The sequence below is a fragment of the Drosophila virilis genome, unplaced genomic scaffold (genome assembly GCF_030788295.1).
Source record: "Drosophila virilis strain 15010-1051.87 unplaced genomic scaffold, Dvir_AGI_RSII-ME tig00001851, whole genome shotgun sequence".
Classification (NCBI taxonomy): Eukaryota; Metazoa; Arthropoda; class Insecta; order Diptera; family Drosophilidae; genus Drosophila; species Drosophila virilis.
The window spans coordinates 454,026-477,858 of NW_027212863.1; the positions used below are offsets into that span (position 1 = coordinate 454,026).

A 23,833-nucleotide genomic window follows, 5' to 3' on the forward strand; every position below is an offset into this window, starting at 1 on the left:
TGTGTGTCTGTGTGTGTGCGTGTTGTTTTTTTTTTTATTTTTGTATACGGCACGGAGGTGAAAATCTTCGTAAGATACTGATGGCCCGGGCCAACCGTATGCACGATTTGCTGACTCCGTCAGCACCTATGTACTTAACTCACCCCCCACTCACACACCTCACATGGGATGGGTTGCCCATTTTTGACAGTATCCATTAGTCGTCGCTCCTTTTCGTATCATCTCAGATCCCTCTGGATGGCTATTATGAGCTGGCTTATATTTCTCCATTATTCCTCTTCTTCCAGCATGAACGCTACCACTCCCTCCGGTGGAGGTACAGAGCCCACTACCTCTCTGTACCTCGAGCATTGGTACAGCACTCGTTCCGGGTTTTCGTCCAGATTTGGGCAGTTCGGGCACTCTGGAGAGTCCTCCTGGCTGAGCCTATGCAGATACTTCCTGTACCCGCCGTGTCCAGTGAAAATCTGTGTTAGGTGGAAGTTAATTTCGCCATTCCGTCTCCTAATTCATTGCTCCAGATTGGGGATCAGTTTATTTGTCCATCTCCCCTTGTTCGCCGTGTTCCATCTCTCCTGCCAAGTTGCCATTGATGTTGCTCTCTCCGACCGGATGACGTCCATTGAGACAGCGTCTCCCGTGGCTTTTCGGGCCATGTAAATTTTCTCCATTTCCTTGGCCAGTATATCTTCTGGCAGCATTCCTGCCAATACTGTGGCTGCTTCGTACGACACCGTCTGAAATCCAGAAATGGTGCGCAGAGCACTGAGCCTAAATGGGATTGACATCTTTCCTTAGGGGCCTTTCTGGCTTGCAACCGCTGAAGCCCATATCGGTGCAGCATAGAGCAGCACGGAGGCTACAACTCTCGCGAGGAGCAGGCGTCTACCTGCTTTAGGTCCTCCTATGTTGGGTAGCATCCTCGAAAGGGGCGCCTGCAGTTTGGCTGCTTTCTGGCTAACGTAATCTACGTGCGGTCGAAAGCTAAGCCTGTTGTCTAACATGACCCCCAGATACTTAATGGAAGCCTTTGACCCAATACAAACGCTGTCTACCAGAAATCTAGCAAACTCGACTATTTTGCGGCTTGTGATGAGGACCGCCTCTGTTTTATGGCCCGCCAGCTCCAAGCTAGCGCCACGCATCCATCTGGCCACGATCATTATGGCTGCATTCGCAGCCGCTTCCACGTCTTCTATTTCTTTGCCTGCCACTACTAGAGCTAAGTCCTCCGCGAATCCTTTGATTCTGCATCCCTGGGGCACTCTGATACATTATGTTCCACAGGAATGGTCCCAGGACCGACCCCTGTGGGTCCCCTGCTGACACCGTGTAGCTCCTAGCACCGTCATCCGTATCATAACTCAATACCCGATCGGTCAGGTAGTTGGATATTATACGGAAAAGGGAGGATGGTATCCCTATTCGGCCTAAGGCTTCCAGTATACGAGACCAGCTTGCTGCTCTGACCTCCTGGACCGGTGATTTGAGAGACCATTGCCGCTTTTCCACATTGACTTGCCACCCAGCCACTTTCAGCGATAGGCTTGTATGGCTTGCAGATTATTGCGACGTCCGTATTTCTCTCCCATATTGATTGTGTCAGGGCCTGAGCAGTCCGCAGTGGTTGAGGTTCAGCTGTGTCCACTTAATTTTCTGTTGGGCAGGGCGCTCCTAAACGCGGGGCATCTGCCGCTGCCGGCAATGTGTTTGCAGTCGGCATTCCTTTCCTTACAGAGCATGCACTGTGGCTCTTGTTTGCAGTCCTTAGCCAGATGGTGCTTTCCTCATCGGTATCGTTGGCACAGATTCGATTAGTCAAGATCACTTTTACAGTGTCTTGCTAGATGTCTAAACTCGTGAATCCGGGGAGGAGCTTGATTGCCGCGTAGGTGCTCTTTGCAACCTTAGCAAAACTAATGTTTGCATTCACTTTGCTGGAGTTTAGGGGCAGTCCATCTTTTGGAGCTGTCTATCCTTTTGCCGTTAAGAGACTCTTTGCCTTCTTATAGGCTGGGCATCCTTTGTATGAGGCCACATGGGGACTCTGACAGTGCAGGCAGAAGGCCGGGTCACTGCTCTTCCTTGACCATTCATGAAAGAAGGTAAAATGGCTATATTGTCCCATTAGAGATCCAGTGGGTGGGCTCTGCAGAGTCTTCTCCTTTGTTGGCTGTTGTCTAGCAGACAAACGGCTAGTGTGTTTGGATGGTTGTGTAATCGCTTGATATATCGTCTGCCGCTTTTGGCAATCTCGTCTTTTACCAAGGGCAACTTGAGAACATCGTGGACGGTGGCGCTATCATGATATATGTGTGTGTTTGTAGCGATGCGAAATGCTTTGTTTTCAAATGTTTGAATGATACGGATATTGGACCTGCAGGCTGTACCCCAGAGCTGGATTCCATAGGTCCAGATTGGTCTGATGATCGCCTTGTAGGTCAAAATCTTGGAGGAGGTGAAAAGCCTTGATCTCTTGCCCATAAGCTAGTAGTAGGCTTTTAGTCGCTGCTCACACTGGTTTCGCTTTATTATTAGGTGTGCTCTCCAGGTGAGTTTCCTGTCTAGCGTTAATCCCAGATATTTAGGATTCGGTTCTTCTGGTATTGTGACTCCGTCTAGTTGAACTGGTGTACAGTTACCCGAGCGGAGTGCAAAGGTAGTCGCAGTTGACTTGTCGCTTGTTGACTGTAATGTTCCACCGCTTTTGCCAGTCGTTGACAAGGCTCAATTGAATCTGCATCAGTGACCTAGCTTCGCCGAGTGATTCTGAGATGGTGAGAAATGCCGTGTCTTCCGCGTTCGTGGCAACGCGCACGTTTGGGTTCCTAGTGACGGGTAAGTCAGCTGTGTACACGTTATAGAGCAGCGGACCCAGAACACTTCGTTGAGGGACGCCTGCATGAATGTGTTTGGTGTTGGACACTGTTTCCCCACATTTACCTCGGAATGTTCGGTTCTTCAGATATGAAGCCAGAAACAAGAAGTAGGCGTGTGGTAGGTTACCCTTGAGCTTTTGCAGGAGCCCAGGATGCCAAACTCTGTCAAAGGCTCGTTTGACATCGAGGAATACGGCGTAGCAATATTTTTTCTCCCCAAATGCGTCGAGGATAGTTTGAACAACTCTGTGGCATTGTTCCGGGGTTCCGTGACAGCGTCTGAAGCCAAATTGGTGATCCGGGATCAGACCGGCCTCGTCCAATACTGGCAAAACTCTACTCAAAAATACTCTTTCTAGTATCTTGGAGAGCGCTGGCAGTAAACTAATCGGGCGATAGGAGACCAGATTATCTTCAGGTTTACCAGGCTTAGGTATCATTACTACTTGTGCACTTTTAAATTGCGCTGGGAAGTAGCCGATTTCCATGCATTTGTTATATATTTTGGTGATAAACGAGATGCTTCTTTGCGGTAGTAGCTTTAATGCCATTGCATTGATACCATCATCGCCTGGGGCTTTTTTGTTGTTTAGCGCTGTTATGTATTCCGCTATCTCCTCTTCATGTACCGATAGAATCGTTTCCTTCGCCTTCGGGCGGTACACTTAGCTGGTGTGCAGTTTCGGCTGCTTCGTCTGGCGTGCACCTGCTGGGTTGATTCTTTTCTGTGGCCTTTTAATGTGCTTGGTTACTTGCCACAGATTGTGTTGTGGGTCGTTAGGGCAAGCTGCGTGTTTTCTCAGAATCTTTAGTGTTTCTTACAGTGCCTTGGTGATTCTATTTAGGACTGTCTTGTCTCTCGGGTTCCTGGACAGGACCCAGACCCACCTCAGACGCCTTTTTTCAGCAAGCAGCTCGGCCACTTGTTGTGACCAGAGGTGAACGGCTCTATTTTCAACTCTGGGCCGGCTTGAGAGTCTTGGCGCCGCATGTGACGCCGCATTGTGGATATGAGTTGTTAGCTCTGTGACTGCCGCTTCGATGTCCTCCGGGCTAGTCAGTGGGGGGCTGGGATTGGAGCAGTTGTCCAGCCAGGTTTGATATTTGCCAATATCAGTGGCTTTGTATATAAACTTCTTGCGGGCAGACTTCCACATGACTGCAGCAAATATAGAGATGGCTATGGCGCTGTGATCAGATAGGATGTCCTCTACTTCTCTGACTTGGATTCTGCCAGCATCCAAGCCACGAGTTATCGCGATGTCCAGGACGTCTGGCACCTTATATGGGTCTGTAGGCCAGTATGTAGGTGCGCCTATACTGTGGCAGTCGAGGTTTCTTAACCGGGTTTGCCTGAACAGTGCGTAGCCTTTAGGGTTGTTAGTCTCCGCCTATTAGAAACCTTGTGCCTAGGCTCTTCATTAGCGTCCCGAATTCTTCGTCCCTAGCATTGTGCTTGGGGGGCAGTAGGCAGCGGCTATTGTAACGTCGCCCAGCGTGGTACTCACTCTTATTTTAGCGCATTCGATCCACTCCTCCAGGGTAGGGGGCTGGATCTCATAACTTATGTTGCTACGAATTAGAATGGCAGCTCCGCCGCGGGCTCTCCCGTTGGAGTGATTGGCTGAGATCAGGTCGTAGCTTAGCAGGCAGAAGTAAGATCTTTCAGAGAAATGGGTTTCAGGTTGTGAGGCGGCTAAGGAGACCAGCCACCCCACAGTTTTCACGGCAAGGAGCCGTCATCCCTTTGGCCAAATTACGGCAAGGAGCCGCTGGCGGGACAACGCATTAATTTTCTTTAGTTATAAGTATTAATTATATTAGGTTAAGATCTTAGTGAAATAAGAGGCAAGGAGCCATCAGTAATATAATCAGTTCGATTAGTAGCAAAGAGGCAAGGAGCCGCGAATATTATAATTGATTTAAATAGGGAATTTGAGTTTAACCGCCGGCCGCCGCTGCAACCGTGCGTTGTCGATCGGTTGCTCAACACCGTCTTTGAGAGCGCAACTTCAATTCGGCGGCGAAGAGCGAAAGCTCCGAGGCGAAGTTGCGAAAGCTCGCGGCGAAGTTGAGCAGCCGAAGCGAGCGCATGGCTTGCCGGCGAGCGTGCCGGCACTTGTGTTCGAACGTTAAGGGTGAGTAGAAGTGCCGCGCGAGATAAACGAAATCATAGATGGTATAGTGGAGCGCTAGGGCTCCAGAAAACAGTGCGGCAGGGTTTAGCTTAGGATTTACGATAAGGTCGGAATGAATAATAATGAATAAAGTGCCAACGTTGTAATTATCTAGAAAGTATTGGATTATTCCCTGTTTCCTGGTAACCCGGCTTACCTTAACCTGGGACTAACCGGTGTTCGATCTAACCTCGAACGAGGGGCATGCGGTACGAGATTGTGGCTCAGGGGTGGGCATTGCCGGTTGGTGTTTAGGTAGTGGAGTTGGTGCGAGGCGACGGCCCGCTAGTGTAGTTGGTGCGAGGCCACGACCCGCTAGTGTAGTTTGTGCGACGCCACGGCCCGCTAGCATAGTGGTACGAGGCCACGGCCCGGCAGAAAGATAGAGTATTTAGGTAGTGGAGTTGGTGCGAGGCCACGGCCCGCTGGTGTAGTTGGTGCGAGGCCACGGCCCGGCAGAAAGATAGAGTGTTTAGGTAGTGGAGTTGATGCGAGGCCACGGCCCACTAGTGTGGTTGGAGCGAGGCCACGGCCAGCTAGCATAGATGGTACGAGGCCACGGCCCGATGGTGTAGGTGTGTAGAGGTGGATCTGGGTTTGGTTTGGTCAGGATACTCACTCCCCCCACCCCCCTCAAGCCCTCTCACCCAGCGAAATTATAAATAACTGGTAACTCGCTAGACCTGGTAAGACTGAGAAGGTAACTTACAAGGTATGAGGAGAATTTCGGTAGTGTTGGTGTTGCAGTAAAGCTCAACCTCAGGCCTGTTTTTGCATGATGCTATTGGTGTTCCATGACGCTTTCTCGAAATGGGTGGATTTGGTCCTTCTCAGAAGAACCACGGCAGCACACCTGCAAACTGCGTTTCGAGAGAGGATTCTAAGTAGGTTCGGGGTACCTAGAAAGTTTGTGTGCGACAACGGGGTACAATTTACGAGTCGGAGCTTCAAGTCATTTTTGGGGTCCCTGGGTGTAGAGATCCAGTATACCGCCCCGTACTGTCCGCAAGAGAATTCCACTGAGAGGACTAACCGGACTGTAAAGACCATGATAGCGCAATTTATTGAGGGCCACCAGAGTTCATGGGATGAACTCTTGCCCGAGATCTCGCTGGCGGTCAACACGAGCGTGGCAGATTCAACGGGCTTTAGTCCCGCTTTCCTGATGCAGGGCAGGGAACCTCGGTTACCTGCAGCTCTGTACGATCAGGTAACTCCGGGGTCCGCAACTAGTGCGCTCGACCCTAGGACAAAGGCGGATAGGCTAAAGGAAATTTTTGATATTGTCCACAGCAACCTCCAGCGCGCATCAATGGACCAGGGCAGGCATTACAACTTGCGGAGACGAGAGTGGCGGCCCTCGTTGGACTCGATGGTCCTGTTGAGGCAACACCAGTTGTCCAACGCTCCCGAAGGTTTCGCCGCAAAGTTGGCACCCAAATTTGACGGCCCCTACAAAGTCGTCAAATTCATATCCCCCTATATTGTGCGGCTGGTGAAATCAGACGACCGCAAGAAGAGGGTGGCCAGCATCTCACAATTGAAACCATTCTACAGAAAGACGACGAGCGACGAAGACGACGAAGATCCAGGGCACGCAAATGCCCACGAGTAAGCGAAGGATGAGAGCAACACCCGTCGCCCAACGAAACTCTTATGATTAAGCTTAGATAAAACTAACATTAACAACATAATTCAGAATAGGCATAGTACAGTGTGAGCCGCACTGAGAGAATAGGGCATTAACAAATAAGTAAAGAGTAAGTTAACCAATAAGCTGAACTTTCAGATGGAACCCGAAGTTATCGACAAATCGTCAGGCGTGGTGGACCTAATCGCCATCCGGTGCCGACGTACTCGGTTCCACGTGTCCGACGGGGAGAGCGAGTACAGCGTTACGCTGAACGCGAAAGGCGACGTGACCGTCACCTGTCCGAAGTGAGGGGGGGGTGTGAGGCGGCTAATGAGACCAGCCACCCCACAGTTTTCACGGCAAGGAGCCGTCATCCCTTTGGCCAAATTACGGCAAGGAGCCGCTGGCGGGACAACGTATTAATTTTCTTTAGTTATAAGTATTAATTATATTAGGTTAAGATCTTAGTGAAATAAGAGGCAAGGAGCCATCAGTAATATAAGCAGTTCGATTAGTAGCAAAGAGGCAAGGAGCCGCGAATATTATAATTGATTTAAATAGTGAGTTTGAATTTAACCGCCGGCCGCCGCTGCAACCTTGCGTTGTCGATCGGTTGCTCAACACCGTCTTTGAGATCGCAACTTCAAGAAAACAGTGCGGCAGGGTTTAGCGTAGGATTTACGATAAGGTCGGAATGAATAATAGTGAATAAAGTGCCAACGTTGTAATTATCTAGAAAGTATTGGATTATTCCTTGTTTCCTGGTAACCCGGCTTACCTTAACATCGGAACTAACCGGTGTTCGACCTAACCTCGAACAAGGGGCATAGGGTACGAGATTGTGGCTCCGGGGTGGGCATTGCCGGTTGGTGTTTAGGTAGTGGAGTTGGTGCGAGGCCACGGCCCACTAGTGTGGTTGGAGCGAGGCCACGGCCAGCTAGCATAGATGGTACGAGGCCACGGCCCGATGGTGTAGGTGTGTAGAGGTGGATCTGGGTTTGGTTTGGTCAGGATACTCACTCCCCCCACCCCCCTCAAGCCCTCTCACCCAGCGAAATTATAAATAACTGGTAACTCGCTAGACCTGGTAAGACTGAGAAGGTAACTTACAAGGTATGAGGAGAATTTCGGTAGTGTTGGTGTTGCAGTAAAGCTCAACCTCAGGCCTGTTTTTGCACAGGCCGTTAGCATTCCAGATCGTAATCTCTAAACCTTCTTGCATAATGTAGAGCAAACAGTTTCCAGCATCTGTGTCATTTGACCTCGTATTTTATTCATAATTTTTTCAAACATGACCTCTAGCCTTGTCACTATCGCATTAAGTTGATTGACCGACTGTGAATCCGGGCAGGGAGCTTGATTTGCCTCGTAGGTGCTCTTTGCAGCCTTAGCAAAACTAATGTTTGCATTCACTTTGCTGGAGCTTAGGGGCAATCCATCTCTTGGAGCTGTCTGTCTGTGCCGTTAAGAGTCTCTTCGCCTTCTTATAGGCTGGGCATCCTTTCTATGAGGCCACATGGGGACCCTGGCAGTGCAGGCAGAAGGTCGGGTCACTGCTCTTCTTTGAGCATTCCGACGTGAAGTGTCCGCCTCCACATTTCACACATCTATGTTCCAGCGATAGCATTGGGGGACATCGTTAAACTTTGGTGGGATATCGACTGTAACCACAGAGCAGCACAGCCTTTTGATTTTATATGCCTCTGTGTTATTGTTCGCCGGCTCGAGATTTACGAAGAAAATATTTAGTGGTTTTTTGTGTGAAGTTATACAGGTCTCTTACTTTGTGGCCGTAGTTGCTTAAACCTTCCTTGATCTCGACCAACTCAGTAGAGTGGTGCAGGCCTTTGACCACTATCCGGTAGGCTCTTTCGTCTCTGGGCTGAAAGGTCTGATATCGTTTGTATTTTTCATTGAGAAATGCCTTAAGTGCAGTGAAGCTAGCTTTATCTAGCGTCATTACTCTAATGTTGTGGTTTTTAGTGGCTTTATATGTAACTTCTACTGCTTTGCCAAGGGCGCCAGTTATGGCATTAGTAAGCGTTTTGATATTGGTCCCGTCTGGAATAAAAATCGGTGGTGGCTCGATCGTCTTAGGTTCTTTAGCAGGCTCCTTATTTGGTTGGCCCTTAGTTAGTCCTATGACTTCAGTGGAGTCATCGCTGGCCGAAATTTCTTCGTCGTCTTCATCTGTAGAGGGTGAAGAAAATCTGTTACTTGTAAGATTTTCTCTAGCAGCTTTGCTGGTGCTCGGTCCGTCTGGTAGGTGTATGCGGGAAGGCTGTTTACGCTGTTTGCGCACGGGCTTCCTCCTTATTTCTCTAGGTTCGCTAGTGCAACTCGAATTCTCAAAGTCAGGGTTGCTAGCTCTGATGTTGGTCTTCTTCCTCTTGGTGCTGCTAGTTTTAATGAGCTGTATAGCACGTGGCTCGGCTTGCCAGTCCATCTTGTCCATCTTGTTAATGACGGGTACGGGCGTGATTCCGTCTGGCGAGTGCTAGTCTGTGTTGTTGTTTGTTGTTGTATCCTTGTTGTCATGTGTGTGTCGAAATAACGCGCACAAGCGTGTAAGCGTGTGCGTGTGTAAGTATTAGTGCGCCGTTGTTTGCGCGGCACGCAAACTGAAAGAGCGCAGTAACGGTTGCAGCGACCAATCAGAGCGCAGCTGGCCTGATAATTTCGCCGCAAGTAACTGTTATTTATGTTGCTTGTGTACTTGGAATGCTTCGCAGCGGTCCGCAGGCACGTCTCTACTCAACGAGTGTTCGATCGCGACTGTCGCTAAAGGCATGTCATATGAAAAAGTTTCTAAATGTGGGGCTTAGCCTTACCGATATAAGTCAATTATGTTTAACTAAAAAATTACTGAAGCTATTCAAAGGTATTACACAATTAGTACATGAAACAAATATGGTTGTTGGTAGCATTTGGAAAATCGGCATAATAGATTATATGTCATACACGAGATTTGTTTTTTTTGTTTTTCTTATTGGCTTGATTCTTTTCAGTGGCCTTTTAATGAGCTTGGTTACTTGCCACAGATTGTGTTGTGGGTCGTTAGGGGCAAGCTGCGTGAGAAAACTATCTAGGGCATCTTTTCTCAGAATCTTGAAAGTCTCTTTCAGTTCCTTGGTGATTCTATTTAGAACTGTCTTGTCCCTCGAGCTGATGGACAGGAACCAGACCCGCGTCAGACGCCTTTTTTCAGCAAGCAGCTCGGCCACTTGTTGTGACCAGAGGTGAACGGCTCTATTTTCAACTCTTGGCCTGCTTGAGAGTCTTGAAGCCGCATGTGACGCCGCATTGTGGATATGAGTTGTTTGCTCTGTGACTGCCGCTTCGATGTCCTCCGGGCTAGTCAGTGGGGGGCTGGGATTGGAGCAGTTGTCCAGCCAGGTTTAATATTTGCCAATATCAGTGGCTTTGTATATAAACTTCTTGCGGGCAGACCTCCACATGGCTGCAGCAAATATAGAGATCGCTATGGCGCTGTGATCAGATAGGATGTCCTCTACTTCTCTGACTTTGATTCTGCCAGCATCCAAACCACGAGTTATCGCGATGTCCAGGACGTCTGGCACCTTATATGGGTCTGTAGGCCAGTATGTAGGTGCGCCTGTACTGTGGCAGTCGAGGTTTCTTAACCGAGTTTGCCTTAACAGTGCGTAGCCTTTAGGGTTGTTAGTCTCCGCCTATTAGAAACCTTGTGCCTAGGCTCTTCATTAGCGTCCCGAATTCTTTGTCCCTAGCATTGTGCTTGGGGGGCAGTAGGCAGCGGCTATTGTAACGTCGCCCAGCGTAGTACTCACACTTATTTTTGCGCATTGGGTCCACTCCTCTAGAGCAGAGGGAGGATCTCATAACTTATGTTGCTACGAATTAGAATGGCAGCTCCGCCGCGGGCTCTCCCATTGTGGTGATTTGCTGAGATCAGGTCGTAGCCTCGCAGGCAGAAGTAAGATCTTTCAGAGAAATGGGTTTCAGATATGAGGAAAATTTCGGTATTGTTGGTCTTGCAGTAAAGCTCAACCACAGGCCTGTTTTGCACAGGCCGTTAGCAGTCCAGATCGTGATCTCTAAACCTTCTTGCATAATGTGGAGCAAACAGTTTCCAGCATCTGTGTCATTTGACCTAGTATTTTATCCATCACTTTTTCAAATATGACCTGTAGCCTTGTCACTATCGCATTAAGTGGATTGTCCGGCTGTGAATCCGGGCAGGGAGCTTGATTTGCCTCGTAGGTGCTCTTTGCAGCCTTAGCAATATGCAAACTAATGTTTGCATTCACTTTGATGGAGTTTAGGGGCAGTCCACCTCTTGGAGATGTCTGTCTGTGCCGTTAAGAGGATCTTTGCCTTCTTATAGGCTGGTCATCCTTTATATGAGGCCACATGGGGGCAGTGCAGGCAGAAGGCCGGGTCACTGCTCTTCTTTGAGCATTCCGACGAGGAGTGTCCGCCTCCACATTTCACACATCTATGTTCCAGGTGACAGTATCTTTGAGTGTGTCCGTATCCTTGGCAGCGATAGCATTGGGGGACATCGTTAAACTTCAGTGGGGGCTCGACTGTACCGACAGAGCAGCAAAGCCTTTTGATTTTGTATGCCTCTTTGTTATTTTTCGACGGCTCGAGATTTACAAAGAATTTGTTTAGGGGTTTTTTTTGTGTGAAACCTTCCTTAAACCTTCCTTGATCTCGACCAACTCAGTAGAGTGGTGCAGGCCTTTGACCACTATCCGGTAGGCTCTTTCGTCTCTGGGCTGAAAGGTCTGATATCGTTTGTATTTTTCATTGAGAAATGCCTTAAGTGCAGTGAAGCTAGCTTTATCTGGCGTCATTACTCTAATGTTGTGGATTTTAGTGGCTTTATATGTAACTTCTACTGCTTTGCCAAGGGCGCCAGTTATGGCATTGGTAAACGCTTTGATATTGGTCCCGTCTGGAATAAAAATCGGTGGTGGCTCGATCGTCTTAGGTTCTTTAGCAGGCTCCTTATTTGGTTGGCCCTTAGTTAGTCCTATGACTTCAGTGGAGTCATCGCTGGCCGAAATTTCTTCGTCGTCTTCATCTGTAGAGGGTGAAGAAAATCTGTTACTTGTAAGATTTTCTCTAGCAGCTTTGCTGGTGCTCGGTCCGTCTGGTAGGTGTATGCGGGAAGGCTGTTTACGCTGTTTGCGCACGGGCTTCCTCCTTATTTCTCTAGGTTCGCTAGTGCAACTCGAATTCTCAAAGTCAGGGTTGCTAGCTCTGATGTTGGTCTTCTTCCTCTTGGTGCTGCTAGTTTTAATGAGCTGTATAGCACGTGGCTCGGCTTGCCAGTCCATCTTGTCCATCTTGTTAATGACGGGTACGGGCGTGATTCCGTCTGGCGAGTGCTAGTCTGTGTTGTTGTTTGTTGTTGTATCCTTGTTGTCATGTGTGTGTCGAAATAACGCGCACAAGCGTGTAAGCGTGGTGCAGACCTTTTACCACTTTCATCTCTGGGCTGAAAGGTCTGATACCGTTTGTTATTTTCATTGAGAAATGCCTTAAGTGCAGTGAAGCTAGCTTTATATGGCGTCATTAATCTAATGTTGTTGTTTTTAGTGGCTTTATATGTAACTTCTACTGCTTTGCCAAGGGCGCCAGTTATGTCATTGGTAAGCGCTTTGATATCGGTCCCGTCTGGAATAAAAATTGGTAGTGGCCTGATCGTCTTAGGTTCTTAAGCAGGCTCCTTATTTGGTTGGACCTTAGCTAGTCCTACGACTTCAATGGAGTCATCGCTGGCCGAAGATTCTTCGTCGTCTTCATCTGTAGAGAGTGAAGCAAATCTGTTACTTGTTAGATTTTCTCTAGCAGCTTTGCTGGTGCTTGGTCCGTCTGGTAGGTGTATGCGGGAAGGCTGTTTACGCTGTTTGCGCACGGGCTTCCTCCTTATTTCTCTAGGTTCGCTAGTGCAACTCGAATTCTCAAAGCCAGGGTTGCTAGCTCTGATGTTGGTCTTCTTCCTCTTGGTGCTGCTAGTTTTAATGTGGCTCGGCTTGCCAGTCCATCTTGTCCATCTTGTTAATGACGGGTACGAGCGTGAGCAAGCAAGCTGCCCGTCTGGCGAGTGCTAGTCTGTGTTGTTGTTTGTTGTTGTATCCTTGTTGTCATGTGTGTGTCGAAATAACGCGCACAATCGTGTAAGCGTGTGCGTGTGTAAGTATTAGTGCGCCGTTATTTGCGCACGGCACGCAAACTGAAAGAGCGCAGTAACGGTTGCAGCGACCAATCAGAGCGCAGCTGGCCTGATAATTTCGCCGGAAGTAACTGTTATTTATGTTGCTTGTGTACTTGGAATGCTTCGCAGCGGTCCGCAGGCACGTCTCTACTCAACGAGTGTTCGATCGCGACTGTCGCTAAAGGCATGTCATATGAAAAAGTTTCTAAATGTGGGGCTTAGCCTTACCGATATAAGTCAATTATGTTTAACTAAAAAAATACTGAAGCTATTCAAAGGTATTACACAATTAGTACATGAAACAAATATGGTTGTTGGTAGCATTTGGAAAATTGGCATAATAGATTATATGTCATACACGAGATTTGTTTTTTTTTGTTTTTCTTATTGGCTTGATTCTTTTCAGTGGCCTTTTAATGTGCTTGGTTACTTGCCACAGATTGTGTTGTGGGTCGTTAGGGGCAAGCTGCGTGAGAAAACTATCTAGGGCATCTTTTCTCAGAATCTTGAGTGTCTCTTTCAGTTCCTTGGTGATTCTATTTAGGACTGTCTTGTCCCTCTAGTTCATGGACAGGAACCAGACCCGCGTCAGACGACTTTTTTCAGCAAGCAGCTCGGCCACTTGTTGTGACCAGAGGTGAACGGCTCTATTTTCAACTCTTGGCCTGCTTGAGAGTCTTGGAGCAGCATGTGTCGCCGCATTGTGGATATGAGTTGTTTGCTCTGTGACTGCCGCTTCGATGTCCTCCGAGCTAGTCAGTGGGGGGCTGGGATTGTAGCAGTTGTCCAGCCAGGTTTGATATTTGCCAATATCAGTGGCTTTGTATATAAACTTCTTGCGGGCAGACCTCCACATGGCTGCAGCAAATATAGAGATCGCTATGGCGCTGTGATCAGATAGGATGTCCTCTACTTCTCTGACTTGGATTCTGCCAGCATCCAAACCACGAGTTATCGCGATGTCCAGGACGTCTGGCACCTTATATGGGTCTGTAGGCCAGTATGTAGGTGCGCCTGTACTGTGGCAGTCGAGGTTTCTTAACCGGGTTTGCCTTAACAGTGCGTAGCCTTTAGGGTTGTTAGTCTCCGCCTATTAGAAACCTTGTGCCTAGGCTCTTCATTAGCGTCCCGAATTCTTCGTCCCTAGCATTGTCCTTGGGGGGCAGTAGGCAGCGGCTATTGTAACGTCGCCCAGCGTGGTACTCACACTTATTTTTGCGCATTGGATCCACTCCTCTAGAGCAGAGGGAGGATCTGATAACTTATGTTGCTACGAATTAGAATGGCAGCTCCGCCGCGGGCTCTCCCATTGTGGTGATTTGCTGAGATCAGGTCGTAGCCTCGCAGGCAGAAGTAAGATCTTTCAGAGAAATGGGTTTCAGATATGAGGAAAATTTCGGTATTGTTGGTCTTGCAGTAAAGCTCAACCACAGGCCTGTTTTGCACAGGCCGTTAGGAGTCCAGATCGTGATCTCTAAAGCTTCTTGCATAATGTGGAGCAAACAGTTTCCAGCATCTGTGTCATTTGACCTAGTATTTTATCCATCACTTTTTCAAATATGACCTGTAGCCTTGTCACTATCGCATTAAGTGGATTGTCCGGCTGTGAATCCGGGCAGGGAGCTTGATTTGCCTCGTAGGTGCTCTTTGCAGCCTTAGCAAAACTAATGTTTGCATTCACTTTGATGGAGTTTAGGGGCAGTCCATCTCTTGGAGCTGTCTGTCTGTGCCGTTAAGAGGCTCTTTGCCTTCTTATAGGCTGGGCATCCTTTATATGAGGCCACATGGGGGCAGTGCAGGCAGAAGGCCGGGTCACTGCTCTTCTTTGAGCATTCCGACGAGGAGTGTCCGCCTCCACATTTCACACATCTATGTTCCAGGTGACAGTATCTTTGAGTGTGTCCGTATCCTTGGCAGCGATAGCATTGGGGGACATCGTTAAACTTCAGTGGGGGCTCGACTGTAACCACAGAGCAGCAAAGCCTTTTGATTTTGTATGCCTCTTTGTTATTTTTCGACGGCTCGAGATTTACAAAGAATTTGTTTAGGGGTTTTTTTTGTGTGAAACCTTCCTTAAACCTTCCTTGATCTCGACCAGCTCAGTAGAGTGGTGCAGACCTTCTACCACTGTCCGGAAGGCTCTTTCATCTCTGGGCTGAAAGGTCTGATACCGTTTGTTATTTTCATTGAGAAATGCCTTAAGTGCAGTGAAGCTAGCTTTATCTGGTATCATTAATCTAATGTTGTTGTTTTTAGTGGCTTTATATGTAACTTCTACTGCTTTGCCAAGGGTGCCAGTTATGTCATTGGTAAGCGCTTTGATATCGGTCCCGTCTGGAATAAAAATTGGTAGTGGCCTGATCGTCTTAGGTTCTTTAGCAGGCTCCTTATTTGGTTGGACCTTTGCTAGTCCTACGACTTCAATGGAGTCATCGCTGGCCGAAGATTCTTCGTCGTCTTCTTCTGTAGAGAGTGAAGCAAATCTGTTACTTGTTAGATTTTCTCTAGCAGCTTTGCTGGTGCTTGGTCCGTCTGGTAGGTGTATGCGGGAAGGCTGTTTACGCTGTTTGCGCACGGGTATCGTCCTTATTTCACCAGGTTCGCCAGTACAGCTCGAATTCTCAGAGTCAGGGTTGCTAGCTCTGGTGTTGGTCTTCTTCCAATTGGTGCTGCTAGATTTAGTCCATCTTGTCCATCTTGTAGGTGAGGAGTACGGGGGAGCGTGAGCAAGCAAGCTGCCCGTCTGGCGAGCTTAAGCAGCGAGTGCTATTCTGTGTTGTTGTTTGTTGTTGTATTCTTATTGTCATGTGTGTGTCGAAATAACGCGCACAAGCGTGTAAGTGTGTGCGTGTGTAAGTATTAGTGCGCCGTTATTTGCGCACGGCACGCAAACTGAAAGGGCGCAGAAACGGTTGCAGCGACTAATCAGAGCGCAGCTGGCCTGATAATTTCGCCACAAGTAACTGTTGTTTATGTAGCTTGTGTATTTGGAATGCTTCGCAGCGGTCCGCAGGCACGTCTCTTCTCAACGAGTGTTCGATCGCGACTGTCGCTAAAGGCATGTCATATGAAAAAGTTTCTATATGTGGGGCTTAGCCTTACCGATATAAGTCAATTATGTTTAACTAAAAAATTACTGAAGCTATTCAAAGGTATTACTCAATAAGTACATGAAAAAAATATGGTTGTTGGTAGCATTTGGAAAATCGGCATAATAGATTATATGTTATACACGAGATATTTTTTTTTTTTTTTTTACTGTCTTGATTCTTTTCAGTGGCCTTTTAATGTGCTTGGTTACTTGCCACAGATTGTGTTGTGGGTCGTTAGGGGCAAGCTGCGTGAGAAAACTATCTAGGGCATCTTTTCTCAGAATCTTGAGTGTCTCTTTCAGTTCCTTGGTGATTCTATTTAGGACTGTCTTGTCCCTCGAGTTCCTGGACAGGAACCAGACCCGCCCCAGACGCCTTGTTTCAGCAAGCAGCTCGGCCACTTGTTGTGACCAGAGGTGAACGTCTCTATTTTCAACTCTCGGCCGGTTTGAGAGTCTTGGCGCCGCATGTGATGCCACATTGTGGATATGAGTTGTTAGCTCTGTGACTGCCGCTTCGATGTCCTCCGGGCTATTCAGTGGGGGGCTGGGATTGGTGCAGTTAGTATTTATTTATTTATTTATTAATGGTCGACAAAACGATTGCCTTCGTCATTATTCAAAAGATTGTACAATAGAATTATATGCGAAAAGCCTAGTTAAAGGATATAATTTTCTAAATGGCATCACCGACCGATGGAGGTGTTTTATTTGCCAGTCCGGCCAGCTGTGCCCCTTTTCACAGCTAATTTTGTCAGTGACGCTATTAGAGCCTACATCTAAGCAGAAGGTTATAAGTAGGAAAAAAGTGATCTCAAGTAAAATTAAAAATAATCTCAATTTGCTATATTAATAAAGAAAATACAATAAATAGGAAAAAAAGAAAGTAAGAAGATTGTTAATAAAGTAAAGCAATTTAAGTTAACGATGTCCCACAATGCTATCGCTGCCAAGGATACGGACACACTGTGAGGCGGCTAAGGAGACCAGCCACCCCACAGTTTTCACGGCAAGGAGCCGTCATCCCTTTTGCCAAATTACGGCAAGGAGCCGCTGGCGGGACAACGCATTAATTTTATTTAGTTATAAGTATTAATTATATTAGGTTAAGATCTTAGGGAAATAAGAGGCAAGGAGCCATCAGTAATATAATCAGTTCGATTAGTAGCAAAGAGGCAAGGAGCCGCGAATATTATAATTGATTTAAATAGTGAACTTGAATTTAACCGCCGGCTGCCGCTGCAACCGTGCGTTGTCGATCGGTTGCTCAACACCTTCTTTGAGAGCGCAACTTCAATTCGGCGGCGAAAAGCGAAAGCTCCGAGGCGAAGTTGCGAAAGCTCGCGGCGAAATTGAGCAGCCGAAGCGAGCGCATGGCTTGCCGGCGAGCGTGCCGGCACTTGTGATCGAACGTTAAGGGTGACTAGAAGTGCTGCGCGAGATAAACGAAATCATAGATGGTATAGTGGAGCGCTAGGGCTCCAGAAAACAGTGCGGCAGGGTTTAGGATTTACGATAAGGTCGGAATGAATAATAGTGAATAAAGTACCAACGTTGTAATTATCTAGAAAGTATTGGATTATTCCCTGTTTCCTGGTAAGCCGGCTTACCTTAACATCGGAACAGAGAGGGAAACAGCGACGTCGATTAGCAAGGAAGTATACAATAAAGGATGGAGGCAGGTGAGTGCCAAAACCCGGGGGTAGCCGTCCGCTGGATTCACCAGCGACTCAAAAAGGAGTTAGTGGCGATCGCCCAGGAGTTTGGGCTGGAAAAGGAGGGGCGCGTGGAGGAGCTACGTAAGCGGCTGTCCACCTACGTGCAGGAGGGCGGTCATTCGACTGGGATTTGGGCTCGGCTCGCCGAGCTGGAATCCCAGTATGCTAAAACTCTTGAGCCGCCATCTTGGGGCGTCCCACCCGACTTTGGTGGACGGCCACGCAAAAGTCGGAACCTGACCTCAGAAGCTCCCAGCTGTACGGGCTTTTGCAGGCGCCCACCCCGAGTTTGACCGTCTCGGGCGTGGAGGCAGTTCCTGCTCTCGGTGGAAATGAAGACCGCCGAGCAACTGCGGTGAACGCAGAGGTGGGGAGGCCCCCTGTTGAACCGGGTGGTGGTCCCTGCTACACTAGGCCGCACCATCCATCGGAGGCGAGGCCACTTCCTAATATTCCGGAGCAAGTTCGGAAGTGGGGTATGAGGTACGATGGACGCTCCGACCCCCTTGGGTTCTTAGAGGACCTCGAGGAGCGCGCTATCACCTATGGTATAGCCCTCGACCGTATGTCCAGGGCAATGAGCGAGGTGTTCTGCGATAGGTCTGCTCGTTGGTTTCTGAGCAGTGGGCTAAGGGATGTGCCGTGGGCCGTGTAAAGGAGGGATTTCTTGGAGTTTTTCTTGCCCCCTCGTTACTTCGAGAGGCTTGAGGACGAGATCCGATCCCGGAGGCAGCGCGTAGGTGAAGCGTTCAAGGAATATTTGATAGAGCTGAGGGCTCTAATGCACCACGCTAGATACGAGCCGGCACAAAAGCTGCATCGGATCTACGAGAACGTCGCTCCGGAATACAGGATCTATGTGCTCGGCTACAGAGGGAGCCAAAGGCAGGCCTCCCAAGTCATGAGAAGGGAGTACCTGCTCGGCCTTCGACGGAAAAGGTCAGGAAAAGGGGAGTAAAGTCCGGCCCGAATCGACAGCCTGGAGAACCCAAGAGGTGGCGCATAGAGCTGCAGAGGCAGAATTCAAATGGCTACGGAAGCGGCACGGCGGGAACGTGCAAGAGAAAGGACGGAGTAGGAGCGATGACCAGAATCCACACGGACATAAAGCCCAGGAGCGATCGCCAGAATTGAGCGGCAACTGAGTTCTATCTGGAATCGAAATGGTCCCAGGATGGGGCGATAACGGCATCGAAGAAGCGGATTGGCCAGCGGGTCTGGACCCAGAACTGAGGGAGTTCCTGGAGTCAGAGCTGGCTCTCTTCGAGGGGCTGCAGGGAATCTCGCACATCGCGGAGCACCGAATTCGGCTGAAGGATGACAAGCTGCTGAAACAAAGGTACTACCCCAAGATTCCGGCCATGCAGAGGGTGATCGACGACCAAGTGATGAGTTGATCCGGGCAAATGCCATCGAGCCGTCGCGTAGTCCGCACAGCGCCCCGATCGTCTTGGTCAAGAAGAAGACTGGCGAGTGGCGTATGTGCATTGACTACCGACAACTCAACGCGTATTCCATTCTAGACGCTAATCCGGTGCCTCGTATTAACCACATCCTGGAGCGGTTGCGCCACGCCCGGTTCATCTCCACTCTGGATTTGAAGCTCGGGCAGATACCGATGGCAGCCGATAGCCGGGAGTGTACGGCGTTCACAGTCCCTGGAAGAGGTCTTTTCCAATGGCGGGTGATGCCATTCGGCTTACACTCGGCGTGTGCGACATTCCAGCGCGCTTTGGATACGGTAATAGGGCCGCAGATGGACCCTCATGCGTTCGCTTACCTAGACGACATCGTGGTAATAGGAGCGACGAAAACACAGCATGTAGAGAATTTGAGGGAGGTATTCCGCCGGCTAAGGGCAGCCAATCTCCGGTTAAATAGAAAAAAATGCAGCATCCTCCGGGAGAGGTTAGTCTACCTAGGACATGTAATTTGCGGAGAAGGGATACGGACCGATCCGGAAAAAGTGGAGGCGATACGAAATCTGAGGGCCCCAACAAATTGCAAAGAACTGCGACAGTGTCTCGGGATGGCGTCATGGTACAGGCGTTTCGTACCCAATTTCGCGACCCAGGTACAGCCACTCACAGCGCTCTTAAAGAAGGGTCAGAAATGGGCATGGGAGCAAGAACAGGAGGAGGCATTGCGTCCATTGAAGGAGAGCTTGACGACTGCCCCTGTGTTGGCTAGCCCCGACTTTTCCGCCAAGTTCGTCTTGCAGACTGACGCGAGTTAGTATGGCCTCGGTGCAGTGCTGACGCAGACGATCGATGGACAAGAGCGATAGCATAGCAAGGGTGATAGCATACGCGAGCCGAAAGTTGCTGAAGGCCGAGGTAAACTATTCCGCCACGGAGAAAGAGTGCCTGGCAATCGTGTGGTCGATCCGGAAGTTGCGTTGCTACCTAGAAGGGTACCGATTCGACGTAATAACGGACCATCTAGCGCTCAAGTGGCTGAATTCGATCGAGAGCCCGTCAGGAAGGATTGCCCGATGGGCATTGGAACTGCAGCAATTCCAATTTGACGTTCATTATCGTCGAGGGAAGCTCAACGTCGCGGCCGATGCCCTGTCGAGGCATCCTCTAGAGAACTGTCAACAAGCAGTCGTGGCCGAGGCCCCCTGCAAATGGGTCGCGAGTATGCGAGCCAGAATCGCCGAAGAGCCAGCCAAGTTCCCGGATTACACCGAGGAAAACGGACAGCTATATAGGCATTTGGGTCACCGGATAGACGATGAGGACTACATCCCTTGGAAACTATGCGTAGCCAGTGGTCAACACCAGAGGGTGCTGCGGGAATGTCATGATGCTCCTACGGCCGGACATCAAGGTGTCAGAAAAACAGTGGCGAGGTTAGCCCAGCGGTACTACTGGCCGGGTATGTTCCGCGATGCCGCCAGATACGTGAAATGTTGCGAAGACTATCAAAAATCATGAGTGAGCAACTCAAACCGGCTGGTCGCATGCTGACGAGGCAGGTGGCAGAGCCGATGGCGGTACTTTGCGCAGGCTTCGTCGGACCCCTTCCACGGTCGAAACATGGAAACACGATGCTATTGGTGTTCCATGACGCTTTCTCGAAATGGGTGGATTTGGTCCTTCTCAGAAGAGCCACGGCAGCACACCTGCAAACTGCGTTTCGAGAGAGGATTCTAAGTAGGTTCGGGGTACCTAGAAAGTTTGTGTGCGACAACGGGGTACAATTTACGAGTCGGAGCTTCAAGTCATTTTTGGGGTCCCTAGGTGTAGAGATCCAGTATACCGCCCCGTACTGTCCGCAAGAGAATTCCACTGAGAGGACTAACCGGACTGTAAAGACCATGATAGCGCAATTTATTGAGGGCCACCAGAGTTCATGGGATGAACTCTTGCCCGAGATCTCGCTGGCGGTCAACACGAGCGTGGCAGATTCAACGGGCTTTAGTCCCGCTTTCCTGATGCAGGGCAGGGAACCTCGGTTACCTGCAGCTCTGTACGATCAGGTAACTCCGGGGTCCGCAACTAGTGCGCTCGACCCTAGGACAAAGGCGGATAGGCTAAAGGAAATTTTTGATATTGTCCACAGCAACCTCCGGCGCGCATCAATGGACCAGGGCAGGCATTACAACTTGCGGAGACGAGAGTGGCGGCCCTCGTTGGACTCGATGGTCCTGTTGAGGCAACACCAGTTGTCCAACGCTCCCGAAGGTTTCGCCGCAAAGTTGGCACCCAAATTTGACGGCCCCTACAAAGTCGTCAAATTCATATCCCCCTATATTGTGCGGCTGGTGAAATCAGACGACCGCAAGAAGAGGGTGGCCAGCATCTCACAATTGAAACCATTCTACAGAAAGACGACGAGCGACGAAGACGACGAAGATCCAGGGCACGCAATTGCCCACGAGTAAGCGAAGAATGAGAGCAACACCCGTCGCCCAACGAAACTCTTATGATTAAGCTTAGATAAAACTAACATTAACAACATAATTCAGAATAGGCATAGTACAGTGTGAGCCGCACTGAGAGAATAGGGCATTAACAAATAAGTAAAGAGTAAGTTAACCAATAAGCTGAACTTTCAGATGGAACCCGAAGTTATCGACAAATCGTCAGGCGTGGTGGACCTAATCGCCATCCGGTGCCGACGTACTCGGTTCCACGTGTCCGACGGGGAGAGCGAGTACAGCGTTACGCTGAACGCGAAAGGCGACGTGACCGGCACCTGTCCGAAGTGAGGGGGGGGTGTGAGGCGGCTAATGAGACCAGCCACCCCACAGTTTTCACGGCAAGGAGCCGTCATCCCTTTGGCCAAATTACGGCAAGGAGCCGCTGGCGGGACAACGTATTAATTTTCTTTAGTTATAAGTATTAATTATATTAGGTTAAGATCTTAGTGAAATAAGAGGCAAGGAGCCATCAGTAATATAAGCAGTTCGATTAGTAGCAAAGAGGCAAGGAGCCGCGAATATTATAATTGATTTAAATAGTGAGTTTGAATTTAACCGCCGGCCGCCGCTGCAACCTTGCGTTGTCGATCGGTTGCTCAACACCGTCTTTGAGATCGCAACTTCAAGAAAACAGTGCGGCAGGGTTTAGCTTAGGATTTACGATAAGGTCGGAATGAATAATAGTGAATAAAGTGCCAACGTTGTAATTATCTAGAAAGTATTGGATTATTCCTTGTTTCCTGGTAACCCGGCTTACCTTAACATCGGAACTAACCGGTGTTCGACCTAACCTCGAACAAGGGGCATAGGGTACGAGATTGTGGCTCCGGGGTGGGCATTGCCGGTTGGTGTTTAGGTAGTGGAGTTGGTTTGAGGCCACGGCCCGCTAGTGTAGTTCTTGCGAGGCCACGGCCCGCTAGCATAGTGGTACGAGGCCACGGCCCGGCAGAAAGATAGAGTGTTTAGGTAGTGGAGTTGGTGCGAGGCCACGGCCCACTAGTGTGGTTGGAGCGAGGCGACGGCCCGCTAGCATAGATGGTACGAGGCCACGGCCCGGCAGAAAGATAGAGTGTTTAGGTAGTGGAGTTGGTGCGAGGCCACGGTCCACTAGTGTGGTTGGAGCGAGGCCACGGCCCGCTAGCATAGATGGTACGAGGCCACGGCCCGATGGTGTAGGTGTGTAGAGGTGGAACTGGGTTTGGTTTGGTCAGGATACTCACCCTCACACATAAGAAGGCAAAGAGCCTCTTAACGGCACAGACAGACAGCTCCAAGAGATGGACTGCCCCTAAACTCCATCAAAGTGAATGCAAACATTAGTTTTGCTAAGGCTGCAAAGAGCACCTACGAGGCAAATCAAGCTCCCTGCCCGGATTCACAGCCGGACAATCCACTTAATGCGATAGTGACAAGGCTACAGGTCATATTTAAAAAAGTGATGGATAAACTACTAGGTCAAATGACACAGATGCTGGAAACTGTTTGCTCCACATTATGCAAGAAGGTTTAGAGATCACGATCTGGACTGTTAACGGCCTGTGCAAAACAGGCCTGTGGTTGAGCTTTACTGCAAGACCAACAATACCGAAATTTTCCTCATATCTGAAACCCATTTCTCTGAAAGATCTTACTTCTGTCTGCGAGGCTACGACCTGATCTCAGCAAATCACCACAATGGGAGAGCCCGCGGCGGAGCTGCCATTCTAATTCGTAGCAACATAAGTTATGAGATCCTCCCTCTGCTCTAGAGGAGTGGATCCAATGCGCAAAAATAAGTGTGAGTACCACGCTGGGCGACGTTATAATAGCCGCTGCCTACTGCCCCCCCAAGCACAATGCTAGGGACGAAGAATTCGGGACGCTAATGAAGAGCCTAGGCACAAGGTTTCTAATAGGCGGAGACTAACAACCCTAAAGGCTACGCACTGTTAAGGCAAACCCGGTTAAGAAACCTCGACTGCCACAGTACAGGCGCACCTACATACTGGCCTACAGACCCATATAAGGTGCCAGACGTCCTGGACATCGCGATAACTCGTGGTTTGGATGCTGGCAGAATCCAAGTCAGAGAAGTAGAGGACATCCTATGTGATCACAGCGCCATAGCGATCTCTATATTTGCTGCAGCCATGTGGAGGTCTGCCCGCAAGAAGTTTATATACAAAGCCACTGATATTGGCAAATATCAAACCTGGCTGG

At 49.2% G+C, this 23,833-nt stretch overlaps 1 protein-coding gene across 1 annotated transcript; it reads right to left on the minus strand.

The window, feature by feature from the left end:
- Positions 1 to 269: 269 nt before the first annotated feature.
- LOC138911665 (uncharacterized) lies at positions 270 to 788 on the minus strand. The gene is made up of 2 exons (XM_070211042.1): positions 610 to 788; positions 270 to 504 (listed from the first exon to the last, which is right to left on the minus strand). Exons 1-2 carry the CDS (start codon positions 786 to 788, stop codon positions 270 to 272), a joined length of 414 nt encoding a protein of 137 aa, XP_070067143.1.
- Between the last annotated feature and the right edge of the window lie 23,045 nt (positions 789 to 23,833).

Coding starts and splice junctions, on each gene's coding strand:
- LOC138911665 (XM_070211042.1), bottom strand. CDS start 788: ATGTCAATCCCATTTAGGCTCAGTGCTCTGCGCACCATTTCTGGATTT. Junction 505..609: donor GTCTCAATGGACGTCATCCG/GTCGGAGAGAGC, acceptor GCAATGAATTAG/GAGACGGAATGGCGAAATTA.